Below are 23,422 nucleotides of genomic sequence, written 5' to 3' on the forward strand. Positions count from 1 at the left end.
AAAGAGAGATATCGAGAGAGAAAGAGAGATCTCGAGAGAGAAAGACAGATCTCGAGAGAGAAAGACAGATCTCGAGAGAGAAAGACAGATCTCGAGAGAGAAAGACAGATCTCGAGAGAGAAAGACAGATCTCGAGAGAGAAAGACAGATCTCGAGAGAGAAAGACAGATCTCGAGAGAGAAAGACAGATCTCGAGAGAGAAAGACAGATCTCGAGAGAGAAAGACAGATCTCGAGAGAGAAAGACAGATCTCGAGAGAGAAAGACAGATCTCGAGAGAGAAAGACAGATCTCGAGAGAGAAAGACAGATCTCGAGAGAGAAAGACAGAGAAAGACAGATATCGAGAGAGAAAGAGAGAGAAAGACAGATATCGAGAGAGAAAGAGAGAGAAAGACAGATATCGAGAGAGAAAGAGAGAGAAAGACAGATATCGAGAGAGAAAGAGAGAGAGAGATACAGAAAAAAGTTGCTGTAGGATGGCACTGAGTAAAGGATTTTAGATCCCAAAATAGCAAAGAGCGAGAGCGGCACTTCAAAATGGATTAATACAAATATCACCCATAGTGGACTGGCAACGTTTCAACCCGACTCCGAGTCATTTTCAAGCCTTCAAGGTTGCCTGTCCAATATAGGTGAATAAATGTGATATTTGGATGAGGCCACTTTGGAGTGGGGCCCCAACACGGCTGTAGCTGTAGTAATTACAGGCACGGCCTGCTGCGCACAGTCATCCACATTTGCGGGCCGTGCTCCCATTTATGTATGAGAGCATGGTCCGTAAAATAAAATAAAACAAAAAAAAAACGTTCTTTTTTGTACGGATGCTTTCAATGGCCTGGACACCTTTGTGTAAATATATGGAAAGGTGTCCGTTGGCCATAGAAATTAATTGATCAGTATTTTGATCTGCAATTACGATCTGTAATTGCAGGTCATAATTACAGTCGTGTGCATGGGGCCTGAGAGTGATATATATCTATATATACACACACAAAAATAGGATGCAACTATATGCAAACTGTATACTTTGAGAGACATGTGAAGTTTATCAGTTAAAAAACGTTAGCCAGCTTTTAAAAAGGGGACATCTTTTTTTCCTCTTAAACATATCCAAAAGTTAAAGGAAAGGTGTCGCGAAAAAAAATTTTTTTATATCAATTTGCTTTTAGTGTTTTATTAAAATACATTTTATTTGTGTTTGACTTTTTTTTTTTTTTCTAACTTTTTCTTCACTATGGGGGCTGCCATTTTTTTATTCATCTCTGTATGTGTCAATTAACGACACATACAGAAATGGAATACGGCACATACATGCCCATAGAGAATGCGAACGGGAGCCTTTCCATTCACTATGGTGTACGCCGTCTGTGTGGGAACGGCGCATGCGCCGCTCCCACACAGTCCAAATGGAATGTCTTCGACCGAGCGACATCCGGCGCCATTTTCTTGTGGACTGGAAGCCGCGGCCGGACAGTAAGATGACTGCTTCCGGTCGCGGCTTCCGGACATGTGATTAGAAGCAAGCACTAGGAGCGGACGGACGGAGGCAGCGGCGGCGGCTGGAGCAGGTAAGTTATGTTTGTGTATGTTCGTGTTTTAGTGTGTGATTACCACTGTATGCAAGTCTACTACACTGTGTATTCGCTCAAAAAATGGCGGCACACAGTGTAGGAGGTTTGAACATTCAATCCCCTCCTTTCTCCTGTCACTAGCCAGGAGAAAGGAGGGGGGATTGTTTGAGGACGCTAGAGCGAGTGTGCCTTCTCAAATTTGCAGCATAAAGCAATGTGGTTGCTTTACCGCATGCCAATGCTGCAATTTTCCGAATTGCTCCCTCTAGTGACCAGCACAGGGAAATGTTATAAATTAGAATCTAATTTATAATATTTCTTGACTTGTGAAAAAAATTAAAACAATGTCTAATCATGTATATAATAACTGTTTAACAAAAAAAAAAAAAAAACAATTTCTAGCGACATTCCCTTTAAGGGTATAAATTTGCATAGGTCTTTTTGATTTCTATTATCAGAATAAACAGGAAAAAAAACAAACAAGAAAACACAAAAACACTTTTGCCATTCATCTGGTCCATAAAAGACTACGGGTACTGTACAATATAAACTTTTTTTTGTAATATATTGTCAACTGTATGTACATTTAAAAAAAAAAATGACATTTAAAAAAAAAAAAAAAAAAGTGGTGTGAATATAGTCTTGAGCTGTATAATATGGTATATAAGAGTGTTAGAAAAAAAATTAAAAATGGACAATATAAACAAGCACCAGTTTAAAACATGTAGGTTACAGTAGACAGCATGCAGAGACACTAAAGTTCCAATTGTGGTAGAGGTGATAGGCTGTTGATAAGCAAATATGGGCTCAAAGTGGTAAACTATGCATTCAATGGCACTGGTATGGAGGAAGAGTGAAGGGTTAACTTTTACATAAAAAATATTTTAATACATCCTACTTTTCTTTACAATACTGTTTTATTCATACAAGATAAGCAGGCAATTTAAGATCAGGTAATAAACAGTATTTTCATGGAGGAGTTTGGAAAAACAGAATGGATGCTGGTTGAATGTACAAATTAGGAAGTCACATAAGCTTATAATACATGAGCAAAACAGGAGCCAAGCAATTAAAGATAATAAGGGCCATATGAAGAGAAGAGAGAGAAGACAAGTGTAAGAGTATGGTTCCACGGAACTGTGTCCGCATGTGGCCGAAAACCCACTCACTTGTGTTGGCCAATATTCACATGATTTTGCCAGGTTTTACCAGCAAAATCATACGCCATTGGCCACCACAGTTATGTGGGGTTTGGCTGCATACGAATGCCGCTACAGGGGACCGTACCCTAGAAGATAGAATGGGGTGCAGCTGCTGGCATTTAGCAATTTTTCAGTTTCAGGTAAAGACATGCACCTCGATTTTTCGCCCCTCAATCACCGTGCTGTGCAATTTCTCCCGGGCCCGGTCAGCATCCGCGCTAGTTTCAAAAGTTACAAAACCAAAACCCTGCGTGCAAAGGGGAGACATACATGCAAATCATTAGAGAAGGGAAGGGGGAAAAAGGGAGAAGAGACAGGAGGGGTGAAAAGGAGTAAGGGGGCATAAGAAAACATCAGCCGCCAAAGAGCCAGAATTAAAACTTAAGAAAAAAAAAAAATGGGAAAAAAAAACAAAAACACAGAATGTCAAACTTTTGTTTTAAACTTGGCAACAGTGAAAGACCAGAAAACCGAGCGCTAATCTGTCATGTTGATGCTCTTCAGAGACATGCAATGTGAGGGGGCAGTGACAGTGAATATACCTCCAGGGAAAACAAAAAGAAGGGAAATAGAAAAGGGGAAAAAAAAAAAAAAAAGAAAAGGGAAATTGCCCATTTTCAAGTCTGATTCCCCATAGCTGAATGGGATAAAGCTTCCTTCAAATATTTCAGGCAGTAACTTGATATTGGTTAATGGGTTCACAAATGCCAACAAGAAATACATGACCACCTTGCCTTTAGCAAGTGAATCATCACATTAACCTATATTTCTACTCATTATGTATCAGAATACTCGTGTATTATTATTTGTAAAGAGGTTGTCCAACAAGCATTTTTTTTTTCTTACTCTTATAACCAATCAGGCTGCTTATAGTAGAGTGAAGGGGGTCTGAAGTTTGGGACCCTCCCAACAATCTTCCTTCTATAGCAAGTGAATCACTTTAAACCCGGTTGGGTCTATAAAAAACAAAAACTAAAAACTAAACAAGGTTCAGATGAAAAAACTTTTTTTTTTTTTTTTTAAGAGGGTAGAAAAAGGTTTAATATTTACTTAGAGGCATTTAAAGCTACAAGCACAAAAAAAACGACATTTTGACGGTTGTGTAATAAAATTAGTAAATACAGTACTCGCATTCTCGAAAAAATAAGGCTCCATGCACGCGACCCTAAAAATGGTCTGTATGGGTGCGCAATTCCGGATCCATTAAATTCTATTGGCCACGGACACCGTACCGTATCGCTATGGATGGGTGTCCGTGACTTAGAAATGTTCCCAAAATTATGGAATATGTCCGTTCTTTTGCATTTTACGGGCCGTGCTCCCATACGTAGTATGGGAGCACGGCCCGAAAATGCGGGCGGCCGTCTGCAGCCAGCTATGTCTGCAATCGCAGGCCGTGATTATGGACACGACCGTGTGCATTGGGCCTAACTCATAAGAATCTTTTCTTAAGGCCCTTTTAGGGCTTGTCCACATGTAACGGAATTGCTGCAGAAAAGTAGCAGACCTTCCGGAGGAAAAAAAACACACCGATTCCTACGGTATTTACTGTAGAAAACGGTGGTACTTTTCTCAATGCTGGGAGATGGTAAGGTCTCCTCTGAAAAACGCAGCAATTCAGTCCACTATCCGCAGCAGCAATTGACATGCTGCAGTTCAAAAAATACGCACCGCAGGTTCATTTCTGGTCTGAATTTTTACGCATTGTGAGATGTTAGATCTCATCCACTTTGCTGCTACTGTATTCTGCTGCGCAGTTTCGGTCCACAATTCCAGACAGAAAATACGCAGCAATTCCCCTACGTCTGGTCAACCCCTTAAACAGGCTGAAAATAGGGCAAACTAACGCAATTTTGAACGCTCATCAGCCTGTGTAACATGTCGATCGGTCGGCAAACCAGAAAATGCTTATTTGTCGGCTGATTGGATCTTTTATGTGGGCATTAAAATCCCTTCCTGACATATAATTACATCAGAGCCTGGTAGGGAAAGCATGGGTCGGGCTCACTGGCTGAGATCGCTTCATACAACGTGGCTGTCGGCTGTATAATACAGCTGACACTTAACTGTAACGAGCGGGATACCACTTATTTGACCCCTTAGATGTCGCAATCAATAGCGATCACTGCATCTATGTGATTAATTTAACCTCCATGTGCCTCACATTAATAGTAATTAACCCAATCATGTACCTCACACATTAACCCATTATGACTGAGAAACATGATGGGGTTAATTACTATTAATGTGAGGCACATTCAAAATTCATCACACCTCGCGCCGCACATCAGAAAACGAAAATAACTTTTTTTTATTACGGTTGGCAAAGTATCGAAATCGCAATACTAAACGAAGTATCGGTATCGAAGTCCAAATTCTGGTATCGTGACATCCCTAGTTGCCACCACAGTATAAAGCCCCATAGATGCACCCATATAGTACAAAGCCAACACAGATGTCCCCATGCACTAGAATGCCCACACAGATTCTCACATGCAGTAAAATGGCCAAACAAATTCCCCAAAACTGCCCCATACAGCATAATGCTCCCTAGCTGCCCCCACACAGTATAATGAGCCTATAGCTTCCCCCATACAGTATAATGCCAACTTAGCTGCCACCATACAGTATAATAGCCGCACATCTGCCCCAAATAGTATAATGCTGCTAAAGCTTCCCCATACAGGATAATGCCCCATACAGTATAATGCCCCCTTAGCTGCCCCTAGGCCCACGTCAATAGTGCCCATGTAGATAGTGCCACACACAGTGCCCATGTAGATAGTGCCCCTTTTAGTGCCATAGTGCCCATGTAGATCGTGCCACACCCCCTTGAAGATAACGCCAACCCCCTGTAGATATCACTATCTCCCCCCCCCACTGTAGATATCGCCATAAGGACTCCTTCTAGGAGCCGAATCCCCAGTCAGAACATAGGCCGGGGATTCCGCTCCAAGAGGGAACCAATGAAGTCAATGTCCATATATAGACAGTGACATCAGGGGCTACTCCTGGAGCGGAATCCCCTGCCAGAGCATTGCCGATGTTGTAAATGACAGAAGTGCGTGATACTTATTGCTCTTACACTGTCCAATCAGCTACGGACAGTGTCAGAGCGGCTTGTGCTGTGTGATCTCTTGTGAGATCTCAGTCTTGTCGTCCTTGTCTGTCGAGAGCTGAAGAGCGAATGAGAACAGGTGTACACTAACAGTTCACACGTCACCGCTGCCGACGATACTCCCGCCGCCACGGAACAGACCACTAAGTATAATGCCCCCCTGCCATTTACAATAAAAGAAACGCCCCATTGACAGTTCTGGGGGTTACTTACATATTGGGCGCCAAATATAAAAGCACCGATATCTAAATAATAATGGAGGAGGATAGAAACATTGTTTAAAGAGGCTCTGTCACCAGATTTTGCAACCCCTATCTGCTATTGCATCAGATAGGCGCTGCAATGTAGATTACAGTAACGTTTTTATTTTTTTAAACAAGCATTTTTGGCCAAGTTATGACCATTTTTGTAGTTATGCAAATGAGGCTTGCAAAAGTCCAAGTGGGCGTGTATTATGTGCGTACATCGGGGAGTTTTTAATACTTTTACTAGCTGGGCGCTCTGACGAGAAGTATCAACCACTTCTCTTCAGAACGCCCAGCTTCTGCCAGATCACGCTGTGACGTCACTCACAGGTCCTGCATCGTGTCAGACGAGCGAGGACACATCGGCACCAGAGGCTTCAGTTGATTCTGCAGCAGCATCAGCGTTTGCAGGTAAGTAGCTACATCGACTTACCTGCTAACGCTGATAGTATTAAAAACTCCCCGATGTACGCACATAATACACGCCCACTTGGACTTTTACTTTTAAACACACCCACTTGGACTTTTGCAAGCCTCATTTGCATAACTTCAAAAATGGTCATAACTTGGCCAAAAATGCTTGTTTTTTAAAAATAAAAACGTTACTGTAATCTACATTGCAGCGCCTATCTGCTGCAATAGCAGATAGGGGTTGCAAAATCTGGTGACAGAGCCTCTTTAAAGTGATACAAGGTATGTGCAGCCCCGCCTATTACATGGTGCACTCAGCTGCACATGTATGGGCTAGTAAAAGGTCTATTTAACACGGACTTAAAACAGTCAAAACTTTTGGCAACCAGGATGTCTGGGGTTTTGCAAGATTTGCTTGGTCCCGAACAGATGGGACTCATCCCTGGTAGAGAGGGTAAATTTAACCCCTTCCCGACATCCACCGTGTATATACAGTGAAAACCGCCTTAAAAAGCGGAAGCTGGAAGCCTACAAAGATCTGCCTATTGAAGTCAATGGGAAAAACAGGATTTAGTTCATACAGGGCGTCTTTTTACGCCGGTTTTAAAAAAACGGAGCGTAAAAAAAACACTCCATAAAAAGTAGTAGCATGTCACTTCTTGGTGTTTTTTGGAGTGGATTTTCATAGACTATTGAAAACCGCTTCAAAGATGGCCGTAAAAACGCTGCGAAAAACGCGAATGGCTTAACGTCTGAAAATCAGGAGCGGTTTTCCCTTAAAAAACGTCTGGAAATACAGAGCTGTATTCGACTCCGCGTGTGAACATACCCTTACAGTATATCATGCAAGCGATCCAACCATTGCTGGTTCAGGTCCCCTAGGAGGACTAGTAAAACATAGCAAAAAACAATAAAATTAATTTTAAAAAAAACTGTATAAATTAGGCATCGCCGTAATCCTATTGACACGAAGAATAAAACTAACATGCCGTTTTTACCACACAGTGAACGCTGTAAAAACAAAACCCTACAAAAGATTGAGGAATTGCTATTTTTTTCCTATTCTACCCCACAAATATTTTTTCCCAGTTTCCCACTACATTATATGGCACAATAAATGTTGCCATGAAAACCTACAACTGGTTACGCAAAAAAAAAAAAAAAAAAAAAAAAAAGAAGTCCTTTATACGGCAATACTTATGGAAAAATTACAATTATGGCTTTTAGAACGTGGGGAGGAAAAAAAAAAAAAAAAGTGAAAATCCGAAAAATGCCTGCAGCAGGAGAGGCTCATATCACTAGGCTCACACATGCAGTAGTTTATGTGAAACACCACAAGATACCACTCGTCCTTCTTAGCCCAGATGGTGAGAAGGCTTTTGACCGTGTGATTTGGCACTTCATGCATGCTAGCCTAGAGAAATTTGGCTTCCCTGCCAGTTTTGTCACAGCCATCTTATCCCTCTATTCACGTTCGGCTGCGCATGTTAGGGTTAATGGTACATTATACGACCAGTTCCACATTAGAAATGGTATTAGGCAGTGGTGTCCCCTCTCTCGGCTCTTTTTACATTTTAACAATGGAAACGCTCAAAAAATAAGGCAGACCCCAGCAATACATGGGCTAAAGGTTGGTAGTCCCCACCCATACAATTGCAGCTTTTTCAGATGACTTGGTCATCTTGCTCACCAACCCAGCTGTAGCGGTCACATTGGTTTTGCAATTATTTGAGTCCTTTGGTGAAGCTTCCTATTTTTAAAATTTCTGATTTATCCAGATTAATTTTAAGGTCTCTGCCTCCCCCTCAGTTCCTACCTCCTTAAAACATATACTACACCCTTCAAGTGGCCTGATAATCTAACAGTTCTAAGAACACAGATCCCATCTAATCCTGACCTCCTATACTAGCTTAATTATACCCTGCTGCTCCCTAAAACAAGAACACAAATAGTCAATATGAATCTGCCGTTCACCTCTTGGGAGGGCGGAAGAACATAAGAGATATATTTTGCAGAAAATTCTATACGTATTAGACTATTCCTATTGAGCTACCTAAACTTTTTGTTTTTTAGCAAACTCTGCAGTTTGTTTACCTCATTCACAGGGCAAACACCCCCAGGAGGTTAGCTCATTCAAAGGCACAAGGGGGCTTTTCATTACCTGAGGTATACACATATTAAAGAGCGAATCAGATGTCTTGCTAGCTAGATCTTTTCACCATCTCTTGTCCCTATACATACAGATATTGAAAAGACTTCTGCGATAGTGGGACACTTCTTTTTTTGTGGACTTCATACCTAGCTCTTCAGAAACTGGAAGTTACGAGCACGATTACTAGGGACACTATCAGTTAACCGGGACTTTGTCTTCCTTAAAGAGGCTTTGTCACCACCTTATAAGTGCCCTATCTCCTAATTAATGTAGATTACAGCAGTGGTTTTTATTTTGAAAAACGATCATTTTTGAGCAAGTTATGAGCTAGTTTAGATTTATGCTAATTAGTTTCTTAAAGATCAACTGGGCGTGTTTTTACTTTTGACCAAGTGGGTGTTGTAAAGAAGTGTATGAGGCTGACCAGTCAGTAACCCATCAGCCTCATACACTTCTCATTGTTCCAGCCCAGCTTCTTTCACTGCACAATCACACTGTGCTGTGGCTCATGCTGGGCTGGAACAATGAGAAGTTCATGACGCTGATTGGTCACGGATTGGTCAGCCTCATGCACTTCTTTACAACACCCAGTTGGTCAAAAGTAAAAACACGCCCAGTTGATCTTTAAGAAACTAATTAGCATAAATCTAAAATTTCTCATAACTTGCTCAAAAATGATCGTTTCTCAAAATAAAAAGCACTGCTGTTATCTACATTACAGCGCCGATCACATTATGTAGGAGATAGGGCATTTATAACATGGTGACAGAGCCTCTTTAAAACTGGTGATTTGCCATCGCGTTTGATGCCGGTAGGAGTTATTCCCTCTTGGCTGAATAACCGTACAGTTAGGGTATGTTCACACGGCCTATTTACGGACGTAAATCGGGCGTTTTTGCCCCGAATTACGCCCGAAAATAGCGCCTCAATAGCGCTGACAAACATCTGCCCATTGAAAGCAATGGGCAGACGTTTGTCTGTTCACACGAGGCGTATATTTACGCGCCGCTGTCAAAAGACGGCGCGTAAATAGACGCCCGCGTCAAAGAAGTGACCTGTCACTTCTTTGGCCGTAATTAGAGCCGTTATTCATTGACTCCAATGAATAGCAGCGCTAATTACGCCCGTAATTGACGCAGCGTTCAAGCGCCTGCACATGCCGGTACGGCTGAAATTACGGGGATGTTTTCAGGCTGAAACATCCCCGTAATTTCAGCCGTTACGGACGCCCTCGTGTGAACATACCCTTAATGTTGTAGCATCTTTGTCTAACCTTTTTGACTCTCCCATAAAGGATATCTGCTCCCAAGAACCTAATTTGGATATTTGTTCTTCAGTATCTCAGTGATGCTGGAGGCATGACCCTTTTTACACAGCCAGTCTTTTAGAAAACCATGCAGACCGTTTTTCCGCCAGATATCCCACCAACTTAGGCCGGATTCACACGAGCGTGTGCGTTTTGCGCATGCAAAAAACGCAGCGTTTTGAGCGCGCAAAAGGTACATAACAGCTCCGTGTGTCAGCAGCGTGTGATGCGTGGCTGCGTGATTTTCGCGCAGCCGCCATCATTATGACACGGTTTGTATGTTTGTAAACAGAAAAGCACGTGGTGCTTTTCTGTTTTCATTCATAGTTTACTGCTGTTGCGCGAATCACACGCGTCACATGAAAAACGCACAAATACAGGACATGTCGTGAGTTTTACGCAGCGGACACAATGGACACGGACGCCTCGTGAAAATCACGGACTGTCTGAATGGCCCCATTGACTAACATAGGCCCGTGCAAGGCGCGTGAAAATCACGCGCGTTGCACAGACGTATTACACGTTCATCTAAATAAGCCCTTAGAATCAGATTAGCCTAATCTACAATACCCGGTTGCTAGTTTGATATGGACATTTATAGTGACAGACTCCCTTTAAAGCGACTCGGTCACCACATTAGAAGTGCCCTAGCTCCTACACAAGATCGGTGCTATAATGTAGGTGACGGTAATGCTTTTTATTTCGAAAAACGATCTATTTTAAACCACTTTGAGCGATTTTTAGCATTATGCTAATGAGTTTCTTAAAGCCCAAGTGGGCGTGTTTCACTTTAGACCAAGTGGGCGGTGTACAGAGGAGTGTATGACGCTGACCAATCAGCGTCATACACTTCTCTCCATTCATTTACACTGCACTAGCGATATAGTTATATCGCTATGTGCAGCCACATACACTAACATTACTGCAGTGTCCTGATAATGAATATACATCACTACCAGCCCGGACGTGATGTTTATTCAGAATCCTGACACTTCTGAATCTTTTCTGTGAGATTCCAGCAAGGTAAGCGTAATCTCGCAAGATTACGATGTAACCTGTCATTTCAAACAAGATTACGCTTGCCTTGCTGGAATCTCACAGAAAAGATTCAGGAGTGTCAGGATTCTGAATAAACATCACGTCCAGGCTGGTAGTGATGTATAGTCATTATCAGGACACTGTAGTAATGTTAGTGTTTGTGTATGTGGCTGCACATAACGATATAACTATATCGCTATTGCAGTGTAAATGAATGGAGAGAAGTGTATGACGCTGATTGGTCAGCGTCATACACTCCTCTGTACAGCGCCCACTTGGTCTAATGTAAAAACTCGCCCACTTGGGCATTAAGAAACTCATTAGCATAAAGCTAAAAATCGCTCAAAGTGGTTTAAAATAGATCATTTTTCTAAAGACAAAGCATTACTGTCACCTACATTATAGCGCCAATCTTCTTATATAGGAGATAGGGCACTTATAATGTGGTGACAGCCTCTAAGTTCACACTTGGGTTGTATGATTCAATACTCAGTTCCATTTTTAGTTCAGAACAAGAATAAAAATGGATCCGTTAAACATCCTATTTAATTCAGAGTAACGAATTATACAATGCAATTGTAAATTTAGCCTTATACAACGTAAATGTATAGCTTAGAGACAATCCACATTATATAGAGAGCAGCTTAGATAAGCCCCACTGTGCTGTGCATTATATAGAGAGCAGCTTAGAGACAATCCACACTGTATTATATAGAGAGCAGCTTAGATAAGCCCCACTGTGCTGTGCATTATATAGAGAGCAGCTTAGAGACAATCCACACTGTATTATATAGAGAGCAGCTTAGATAAGGCCGACACTGCTGTTGATTATATAGAGCAGCTTAGAGACAGCCCCACACAGTGCATTATATAGAGAGCAGCTTAGATAAGGCCGACACTGTGCTGTTGATTATATAGAGCAGCTTAGAGACAGCCCCACACACTGCATTATATAGAGAGCAGCTTAGATAAGGCCGACACTGTGCTGTTGATTATATAGAGCAGCTTAGAGACAGCCCCACACTGTGCATTATATCGAGAGCAGCTTAGAGAAAGCCCACACTGTGCATTATATAGAGAGCAGCTTAGAGGAGGCCCACACTGTGCTGTGCATTATATAGAGAGCAGCATAGAGAAGGCCGACACTTTGCTGTGCATTATATAGAGAGCAGCTTAGATAAGGCCCACACTGTGCATTATATAGAGAGCAGCTTAGATAAGGCCCACACTGTGCATTATATAGAGAGCAGCTTAGATAAGGCCCACACTGTGCATTATATAGAGAGCAGCTTAGATAAGGCCCACACTGTGCTGTGCATTATATAGAGAGCAGCATAGAGAAGGCCGACACTTTGCTGTGCATTATATAGAGAGCAGCTTAGATAAGGCCCACACTGTGCTGTGTGGGGCATATCTAAGCTGCTCTCTATATAATGTATAGTACAGTGTGCTGTGCGACATAATATACCAGTCTAAATGTGAGCGGTCACATTATATCCAATAGTGTACAGTAGGAGTCAGCAACCTGTGCCACAGCTGGCATGTGGGGTATGGTCTGCTGGCACACTTAACTCTCCGGGCGCTTCATTATGCACCTGACGGCACTGATCACCAGGTGAGAGCAGTGCTTGTGTTTAACACTGCTGAACAAGCCCACATTGCAGCACTGTTCCGTCTCCAGGTGATCAGGACCACATGCAGAGGCCGCACTAAATTTTTCCCAGCAGGGTAAAAATACTCCTCTTAGCATTTTTGAGCAATGTTTTTAGCAAAGGAGTCATCCGTAATTTGCGGTAATTCAAATAAATAAAACGTAGATATACGTGTTGTTAAATACTCGCTATTTCTGCAGAGAAACATTACTATAACTTGTAACAATGCTTTCTTGCACAAATAGGGAGTTTATGTAATGCTAAACCTATTTTATATTATACACTGAACAGAAGGGTATGTTCACACGCAGTGTTTTCATGCGTATTTTGGGGCGTAAATGCCTCACAATACGCCTTGAAAAACGCCAGTGAAAAGACGACAAACTGCTTCCAATTGAAATCAATAGGAAAAACGGCGTTTGGTTTATACGGGGCGTTTTTTTTTTACGCCACGGTTTAAAAAAACGTTGAATAAAAAGGTGCAGGTCACTTCTTGCACTGTTTTTGGAGTGATTTTTCATAGGGTCTATTGAAAAAACGCTCCTAAAACTCCTTAAAAAAGGAAAAAAAAAGCCTTGAACGTTTTCTGCTTCAAAAACAGCTGAAAACTAGAGGCTGTTTTCCCTTGATAACGGCTCCGTAATTTTCAGCCGTTTTTAATTGTGCGTGTGAACATACCCTAAGTGTGAACACTAACTTTCTTGAAGCACGAAACCAGTCACTCAGGGACCAGGATGGAAGACCCTGCGAACAGACAAAGTGTAAGAAAAACACCCCAGACATCAATTTTATTTTGACTTTTCAAATCTGTGATTCAGAGGGGTGCAGTAAAAGTACTGGTGACAGTCCTTTAAAACGAAACTTCACTAGGGAAATCACTCAAAGTAGAGGCAGCGAAATGGTCTGAACAATTAAAAAAAAAACACTATCTGGAAGACTAGTTTTCTAGCCCTAGATAACGAGCAGACCAATAGGACAGAAATTGTTTGTTTTTTTTCAAAAAGATGGAGATCACGCAAATCAACAGAAAAATTGAAAGGGGGAGGGAGAACGACGTAATAACTAAATTGAGGTTACATTATAATAATATATGTCCAACTTAATGGGGTTGTCCAGTACCTAAAAATTGAATGGCATATCCTCGGTACCCATGCCAATCAGCTGTTTTGAAGGGAGTGCAGAGCTTGTACGAGCGCTGCTTCTCCTTCACTTCTATTTGCTCACTGTGAATCGTCAACACACATGTAGCGGCGATTCACAAGTATTGCAGCCGTCTTCTCACATTGACCATGGGAGAAGGCGGCTGCAATACCGGTCAATCGCCGATACATCAGTGTCGACGATTCACAGTGAGCAAGTAGAAATTAAGTGGGTGCTGTGCTCGTACAAGCTCTGCACTCCCTTCAAAACAGCTGATCTGCAGGGATCCAGGGGAGTCGGACCCCGACCCATCAGCTATTGATGGCCTGTCCTCGGGATAGGCTATCACATTTTGGGGACTGGACAACCCCTTTAAGAAAACAAAATGCATTGCCAAGAAACGCTGGCATCTTCTATTTGATAAAGTAGGAGTAGGACCCATTTTGTCCACTCGATTGCCGATGGTTTATACCAAGGCACCCAATTTGTCTACTCCACTATAAAAGGGAACTGTCCCGAAACCAACCCTTACATCATGAATCTCAGTTAAACTCCCTTTAGATGGGCGTTGTAAAACTCACCTGTGGCAGACTATTTTCTATTAGAGTTGAATCAGAATTGTGTCAGAGTAGTGCATCCCATTCATCATTTTTTTATGTCCACATAGCATCCAATATCAACAGTTTTTCACATCCGTTCCGGCTTTCTTTTCCGCATCTCCTCGCAACCAAACCGTGAATAACAGACTAGGACAGTGTAAACTAGTACAACCCTGCAATGTTTACGGACATGTGAATTGGTCCATTAATCCTTTCCCGCCGCAGCCATTTTTCACTTTTCATAACTTCTTTATTTTTTCAGTCGATTGAGCGGTATGAGGGCTTATTTTTTGCGAGGCGAGCTGTAGTTTCTATTGGTACATGACACTTTCTGATCGCTTTTTATTCAATTTTTTGTGGGAGATTAAGTGACCAAAAAAATGGATTCTGGATTTTAAATTTTTTTTATGGCATTCACCGTGTGGACAATAATGATCTATTATAATAGTCCAGACTTTTACAGACGCATAAATAACGGTTGTGTTAATTTGTTTTAATTTATTCTTTATACATTGCTTGGGGGGGGGGGGTTTCACGACAAGCCTATTTTACTGTATGTCAAATTTTTACTTGTCCCCCTAGGGGGCTTGAACCAGCGATCTTTGGATCGCTTGCATGAAATACTGCAATACTAATGTCTTGCAGTATAATGTGATACGGATACTCTCCTATGAAGCCCCGTCTGAGGCAGGGCTTCACAGGAGTACAACGATGGCAGACCTGGGGACCTTCATCAGGCCCCCAGGCTGCCATGCCAGCCAACGACACCCTGCGATCGCATTGCGGGGGGGGGGGCATTGCAACATTACAGGGGGCCGCTCCCGGTTTCTAGCCATTTAAATGCTTTGGTCTCTATTGACAGCGGCATTTAACGGGTTAAACTGCGGGATTAAAACAACGGCCGACACATTTATTTCAATGTGGCCGTTGTTTAAATGGACCGTGTGAAGTGTCCGATGAAAAGTAGAACGTCCTATTTTGTTCAGTTTTCACGGATCCCTCGATACTCAAGTTCGTGAAAACGGGACACACACGGGGACAATACGGACGTGAAAAACTGATGTTTTTCACGTCAGTTTCCCCACGTTCGCCTGAATTCGGCCTTTGTATTAAAAAAGCCCTTAGGCCCTATTCAGATTTGTATTGGTTTTCTTTATTTTAATAGTCAATTAGAACTAAAGGAGTAACTCACTTGAAACAGCGTGGAGGTCATTTATATGATCCAATGACCATGTGGCAAACAATACATAGAAATGTTCTTTCAAAGTTCTGGAAGTACTTTCTGTGCTTATACCATTTTTGAAGCAGACATGACACCTTTTCTGGGGACAGCAATTACATATATTTTTTCTCTGTGGCCGGCTCTTCTCAGAAAATGCTGCCCTAGAACTATCCTGGAAACATCACTAGCAGAGGTAGAACTCTTCTACCTCTGCCACATTTACAGATGGATGATATTTTATTATTTTCTCCTGGTATTTTTAAGTATGTGCCCTGGTGACCGGCGTTCCCATAGATGACATAGGGGTTGTACAATGCCATTTGGACATAGACTATTGCCAATTTTTTATATCATATTTTAGATTACTGAAAGGCATTGAACGGTTTAAGCATCTGATCGGATAGATCAACTCCCCCCATAAATTTGTTGTATGCCTGGATTTATACAGGTTTTGTCATAGTAGATGTTGTACCACGCACTAGAACAAGGGAGCTGCTGGCATCATGGATGGATGTCAGAATTATCCATAAAAAAAAAAAAAAAAAGCTTTGCTCTTCCCAACCTACGAGGGTCTCTGGGAGGTATTTTGTTTTCCTGACCGTCCCACACGCCACAGTTTTTCTCTCCGCCAGACAATTGAACAGAGAAGCACTTGTGTATCAATCAAGATACATGACAATTGCCATACCTGGCACTTTTATTTGCCAAGTACTGTCCAAAATTGTTTCAAACAAAAATTAAATGAATTATGTGTCACATTTGAATCGATAGCATACCCTGGGCGCGGTACAGTGGTGCAAAATGTCTCTTGACCAAAAGGCCCTTACTGATGTGGGATGCCACCTGTAAAAAAAAAAAATAATCAGGGTTTGCCCAAATGAATTGCTGAGGGTAAAGGCTGGTTTTAGTCAACCATATAGCTGGACCAGATCATCAGTCAAAAGCAATTTAAAAAGGTCATATTCTGACAACCCTGATGTATTCCTGCAGCAGCAATTCATGTTGGCAAGCGCCGATTCTTTTTTTGCCAAGCATTTTATGCAAGGCCTATTATTACAACCAGCTGTCAGCTGTATAATACAGCCAAGACCTCATTGCAACGGTCGGAATCAAAGGTCATTTTTATTCCGCCCATTTGACACCTTAGATGGCGCGGTCAATCGCGACATCGAAGGCAATAGAAAGAGGGGATCGACAGCCCATCATCCCCCTTGCCCTCCGGTCGGGCTTCATTGGAGACGATCAGTCTAATGATATACTGAAATACATACACACACACACACATATATATATATATATATATACACACACACACACACACACACACATATTACACCCGAATATATTATTAATATATTATTAATATATATATATATACACACACACACACACACACTTATTTATGGTGAACACTTATTAAAAAAAAAAAATTTAAATGTCAATTGTTGTCGCTTTGGTTACCCCCAAAAAATTTAATAAAACGTGATCAAAGAGTCACATGTATCCCAAAATGGTACCCATAAAAACTACAGCTTGCCCTGCAAAAAATAAGCCTTCACACCGTTTAAAGGGACAGAACAAAAAAAAAAGCTATGGCTCTCAAAAAAAAAATTTGTTTTAGGTCGCTAAATTCTAACTATTTTTTTCTTTGTAAAAGTGGTAAAACACAAAAAAAATATATATAATCGTATCAACCTTTAGAAGGTGGTTAACATGTCGTTTTTACCACGATGAACACCATAAAAAAAAACCATGGCGGAAGTGCTGTTTTTTGTTTATTACACCCCACAAATATTTTTTTTGCCGTTTCCCAGTACACTATATGGTACATTAAATGGTGCCACTAAAAACGACAACTCGCCTAGCAAAAAACAAGCCCTCACATGGCTAAAAAATAAAAAAAGTTATGGCTTTTGGAAGGCGGGAGGGGAAAAAAAAATTGTCCTGTCATTAAGGTGATCTATATATTTATTTATTTTTTTACTACATTAGCTGCTGTTTTGTTTGGGTTTGTTTTTTTAAAATTGGATAATGACAGCTCTATTGTACTGATGGAGGCCAAAATAAGGCAGGAAAAGTAACACTATACACAGATCAGGCTCGGGCTGCACCTCCAGTGTTACTCTCTAGGGGAAGGGGGCTGTGCTCCATAACTTCCTGGAGATTAAGATCTAGATTTTTCTGTCAATTGACTGTCAATCATTACAGCACACACCCTGCAGTATTGTCTCGTACTAGAGACAAAATAGAGCAGCCCTATTCTAGACACACTAGCTTCCTGTAAGGGAAGTTTACAAAAAAAAACAACAACAACTCGCTACAACACTGTATATATAAAAAAAACAAAAAGGACATCAAAAAATTTGATCAAAGGAAATGTCCTATATACATTTTAATTAAACAGATGAAACCATGAATGGTCCCCTAAATGCCCAATTAAAAGGTGTAGACAAAAAAAATTAACCCCTTAGCGGAGTCAAAAGGCAGTGGGCGGTCGCTATGGGGTTATGGTGGTTCATTCATGGTTTCATCTGCAGGTCCCCAGTTTACAGACACATCTTTTGGAGTCATTGTAGAAAAGGCTACTAAGTTCTCCAGTGGGTGCTCACCCTCCAAGCAGGAGCTGTAACTTACAGCTTTGCATTCAGCATGCTGCTCTGACCCCAGCTGTTTAACCCTTTGATCGCTGTGGTCTATGACCACGGCATGATTAAAGGCTACTCCCCTCTTAGATTGCATCACAGGAAACCCAGTGACACGATCATAAACTAAAGGAACCCTCTGCAGCCCTGGAGACCTAGAAAGGAACCCAGGGACGTCTGTTCAGCAGCCTGCGTTATAGTGACACATTATGCTGTATTAGCATACAGGCTATGTATACCTTTGAAAGTTGTTTTTTTAAATAAAAATGTCTGATTGGTGAAACTATCAAAATACTTTATTGAAAATAATTTTTACTTTTTGAGATACAGCTGCTTGGTATCCTATATACAGAGCAGCTGTGTCAGCGCTGAAACTTGTATCCGTCAGGTCTGCGGGACTGACTGGTTCAGTGTCAGATTTCAGGTGTACATAGCCTTGAAGTAAAAAAATAAGTTGTAAATAAAGTTTTCCCTTTATGGGATAAAATAGTGTTTTTTACAAATCGCTCTGAAATGACTTATAACAGTTATGTCTAAATGGGCCTTTTAGCAAGTTAGTGCTTAAACAGTATCCGTAGAACAGTGTGAAAAAGGATACGTAAGGAGATATAATAAACATATAAATTTAAGGGCTGTCAAAAAATGGATACATTTGTCTGATACGAGTACAATATGAGATGAGCCAAGATAATCCGGGTTATCATTGAAACTGGCAATTTCTCCATCACCCTCCTATAAATGTGAACTCTTGCAGTACGTATTCTAGTCGTTTAGAATTATGTATCGTTTTGCATTGTATTAAAAATTTGATAGTAAAAACTGTGGTTATAAAACAAAAATACCTCTTTTCATGTGATGTACTGTATTACTTGTTGGCTTATAACCATTTCCACTGAAATTGAGAATTAGGAATTCAGTTTGAAATTATAACTGGGAATCAGACTTTGATGGCTGATCAGAATGAATTCGTAAAAAAAAAAAAAAAAGTCAGAAAACTGGGTAGAAAAAGATTAGAAGAGGCATCCCTGTCTCAAAGTAAAAATTTACCATAAAACTGTAAATGTTAATTTAAAACCGAGAAGGATTTTCCGATTCCTATGGACTGTTCAGAATACAAAATGTTATCAAAAAAACACAAATAAGAACACAAGAATAGAAATAAGAACAGTTCATTTATGTATTTCTATTTCAAAAGATTTCGCAAACAAAACTTTACTTGGAAGGGGGAGGGGTATATGGAAAGCATTTATAATAGCCGGTATTAGAAACAAGCCTAGTAATGCAAATGTCACTAATTTCACTAAAATACAGACCGACACCCTGCAAGATTAACAAATTATAAATATAGTTGAAGTTGGCCATAGGCATCGCATAATGAAAGACAGAATTCCCTGGACAGAGGATTACTATAAAAGAACAAATACGTAGTCAAGAATTAGCGTATCCACTGATGTCGCATATTGCTTTGTTACATTAAAGGCTATGTAAACCTTTGAAAGGCAAACACCTTTTTATTAAAGAAAAATGTTATCAGTGTAATTTGTGGAACTGTGTATACACTTTAAAAAAATAATAATTAACTTTTTAGATACAGCTGCTCTGTATTCTCTATACAGAGCAGCTGTATCTAGCACTATTCCCTGAATCCATCAGTCCAGAGGACCTGACGGGTTCAGTGACAGCAGGGCCTGAGTGTCTGACACAAAGGATCCACCTGTCAAGTACCACATCTAAGTTATTAACTTAGATGTGATCGTGATTCCTGTGTGTCGAACACGCAGGAGCCACTTGTAGTCTGTCACTGAACCCGCAAGGTCCGCTGAACTGACGGATTCAGTGAATAGCGCTAGATACAGCTGCTCTGTATACAGAATACAGAGCAGCTGCATTTAAAAATAATTGTAAATACTTTTTATTAAAGTTACACAAAACACACAAAAAAAAATAAAAAAATAAAAATAATTGCCTTTCAAAAAGGTTTACATAGTTTTTATTTCTATAAAGAACATTAAAGGCTAACACACCAGGCAGCTTGCTTGCGATATCTTTTGAAACTGTCCATTTGTAACCATGAATTCCAGATTTAGCAAATTACTAATATTCCACTTAAATATACAGTGTAATTTTGTTATATTATTTTTATTTTTTTTGTTTTAATCTACAGCAAAAAAAAGAAATGAGTTTTTATTTCCTTAATAGTTATTAGCAATTGTGCTGAGCAACAAAATTATTCCCCTACTTGCTTCATTATGTAAAATGGTTCATTTCTATATACAGAAGATGTACACATTATATAATCTATCATTTAGAAATTATATATATTTTTTTAAAGAGAATATGGATAATATCTAGGTTCTGCAACTAAGAATCTGTTCAAATCGGCATCCGGTTCCGTTGCATGACGGACACCATCCAGCCCGGCAGAATCCATTGACTTCATGGGTTCTGTCAGGTTTCCATCATGATGTCCGTCGTTTTACCAGAAACAATAGCACAGAATGCTGCACTATTATTTCCACCATTTTGGACTGGATCATTGACGAAGATCCCTAATTGAAAAAAAAACAACGCTATTCAAGCATTGCTTTACGCATTTTAAATGCATTGCAAATAACATGTTACCTTTATTATATGGGTCGGTACGATTACGGCGATACCAAAAATGTATAGGTTTAGGTTTTAAAACATTTGCACAATAAAAGCCCTTTAAAAAAAATTTTTTGTTTTTACATCACCGCATTATTTTTCCGTCGATGTGCCCACATGTGATTTTGTTTTTAGCGGGACAAGGTGCAGTTTTTCATTGGTAATATTGGGATACATGAGACTTATTATTTAACGTTTGATTTATTTTTTTTGGGAGGGGGAAATGAAAAAAAAAAAAAAGGCATTTTGCATGTCTCATCTGGCAGTTTAATTAATGTGTAATCTCCATTGTTCCAGTTATGATCTCAGCGATAATATATGCGTGCATTTTTAAAAAATACGTTTACGCTTTTACCAAATAAAACCACTTTATGGAAAAGTGGTTTTATTTTTACTTTAATCTTTTTTTTTCAAGTGCAATAATTGATGTAGATGGTGATTTGAGCCCTATCCCATGATAACAATGCCCCTCAGTCTTCAAAACTGCTCAGTAGTGCAACTTGAGGGCATTTTCTGGTAAGGCTCCTTTAAAAGTTGTGTCCATTATCTCACTCAGAGATAATGTAGATTTTCGCTATATGTTGATGATCGCTTTAGCATTTTATATATTTCAGCCCTATCATTTTCAGTTGCATAAGGACCTGGAAGAGATTATACTGCCACGTATTATATTTTTCCTCCTGACATAATTCCAACAGGAAAAAGGGAATAGCAACATAAAATTTAAACTGAACCAGATGTGGAAAGAACTAGATTAAGTTACATTTGTGTTTAAACAGATGTCAAATATACGGATTGTGAGCCTGCACCCCACAGATTCCCATTAAGAAATGAAACCGGAAAGATTTCAGGAGGGAGGGGGGAAAAAAATATTTAAAGAGGATCGGTAACTAGTTTAGTAATACCCTATCTCCTAGCTAATCTAATAGGCACTGCCACACTGATAATGCCAGTGAAAATGGTGTCCCAAAAAGTTCAATATTTTTAAAGTTATGAGCTTTTTGTCTAAATATGCAAATGAGCCTATACTAGATAAGTGGGAAGTAACAGCAGCGATTCTCCGGAGGTGGAGCTACCTCACAGCCTCGGACGCTGTCCTATCAGCATGAAGCACAGTGGCTCAGTGGTTAGCACTGTTGCCTTGCAGCGCTGGGGTCCTGGGTTCAAATCCAACCAAGGACAACACCTGCAATGGAGTTAGTATGTTCTCCCTGTGTTTGCGTGGGTTTCCTCCGGGTACTCCGGTTTCCTCCCACACCCCAAAAACATACCAATAGGGAATTTAGATTGTGAGACCCAATGGGGACAGTAAGAGAGGACCTCTGTACAGCGCTGCGTAATATGTTGGCGCTATATAAGTAACTGAAATAATAAGCTGCTTCACACACACAGTGTGAGAGATTGGATCACTTGAAATAGCCATATCTTGGGCTGTGGCTCTGTTGGCATATGAAAGATGAGATTCTAATCTTTCATATGACACCAGGATCGCAGTTCTAGCTGTGAAACTGGAGGTATCACCAGTTGAATACACAGTCGGGAATGGAAGCTGTATACTATATGATCACGCTATGTTGCTGGGCTGGGAAGAGAAGACCTGTATGACGCTGATTGGACAGCATTATACAGAAAACATTACACCACCTAGAGTCAAAAGAAAGTTACCTCCCATCTGGCAAGTGCAGCCAATATTAGCATATTTAGAATAATGCTCATATATTTTTGCAAATAAACTTTCTTGAAAATAAATCACACTGTAGTTATCAGCATCATAGCGCCTATTAGACTAGTTAGGAGATAGGGAATTAATAAACTAGTGACAGAGCCTCTTTAAAAGAAGAAAAAAGAAAATAGAGGAACAACCTGAAATGTTGACTCAAGTGCTGGCTCTACTTTCTTATTAATGTTCTGTTAAATTGTTTTTATTTTATACAGTAGGTGTACAATTGTTTGCATTTTTTTTTTGTTTTGAGACTTTTTACCCAGGTATTTTTTTTTTAAATGTTATACTAATGGCAAGTAAGCCTAAAAGGGCATTATCCAGGATGTCACAAAACTTGCAGCAGGGTAGTGGATGGAATGACATATTAAACTAACGGATACTCACCCCCTGAAGTGCCCCCTGCTCCAGCACGGAGGCCCCTTTATCCACTACTACGGTCCCGGAAGATCCCGCAGCGGTCTCAAGCCATTCATCGTGCCCATCGTTGGCCTAAGCTGGGATTCCGCCATGAACGGCATGTGACCGATAAGGCCAGTGATTGGCATATGACCAATGAACAGCACTGCAGGGTATTCTGGGACAGGAGCAGCAGCGAATGGACCTCAGTGCTGGAATGGGTAGCACTTCGGGGGGGGGGGGGGGGGGTATCCATTGGTTTAGGAAATTCCTGCTGCCAACTTTGTGTAGTCCTGGATAACCCCTTCATGCCAACATTTGAAAGGGGAAAAAAAAAAATGTAACCTAAATTTCTGGA

At 40.6% G+C, this 23,422-nt stretch overlaps 1 protein-coding gene across 5 annotated transcripts in view; it reads right to left on the reverse strand.

The window, feature by feature from the left end:
* RBFOX2 (RNA binding fox-1 homolog 2) overlaps positions 1-23,422 on the reverse strand; it is a 262,780-nt gene that overhangs the window by 175,434 nt on the left and 63,924 nt on the right. For 4 of the 5 annotated variants that reach the window (XM_075833519.1, XM_075833517.1, XM_075833518.1 and 1 more), the window contains exon 5: positions 2,929-3,021. The exons of the other annotated variant lie outside the window; for it this stretch is intronic. In XM_075833519.1, the coding sequence (XP_075689634.1) occupies positions 2,929-3,021 (93 nt within the window). The remainder of the gene's footprint in view (positions 1-2,928; positions 3,022-23,422) is intronic. 5 annotated transcript variants of the gene reach the window in all.

The sequence above is a fragment of the Rhinoderma darwinii genome, chromosome 7 (assembly GCF_050947455.1).
Source record: "Rhinoderma darwinii isolate aRhiDar2 chromosome 7, aRhiDar2.hap1, whole genome shotgun sequence".
In the NCBI taxonomy this organism is placed as follows: Eukaryota; Metazoa; Chordata; class Amphibia; order Anura; family Rhinodermatidae; genus Rhinoderma; species Rhinoderma darwinii.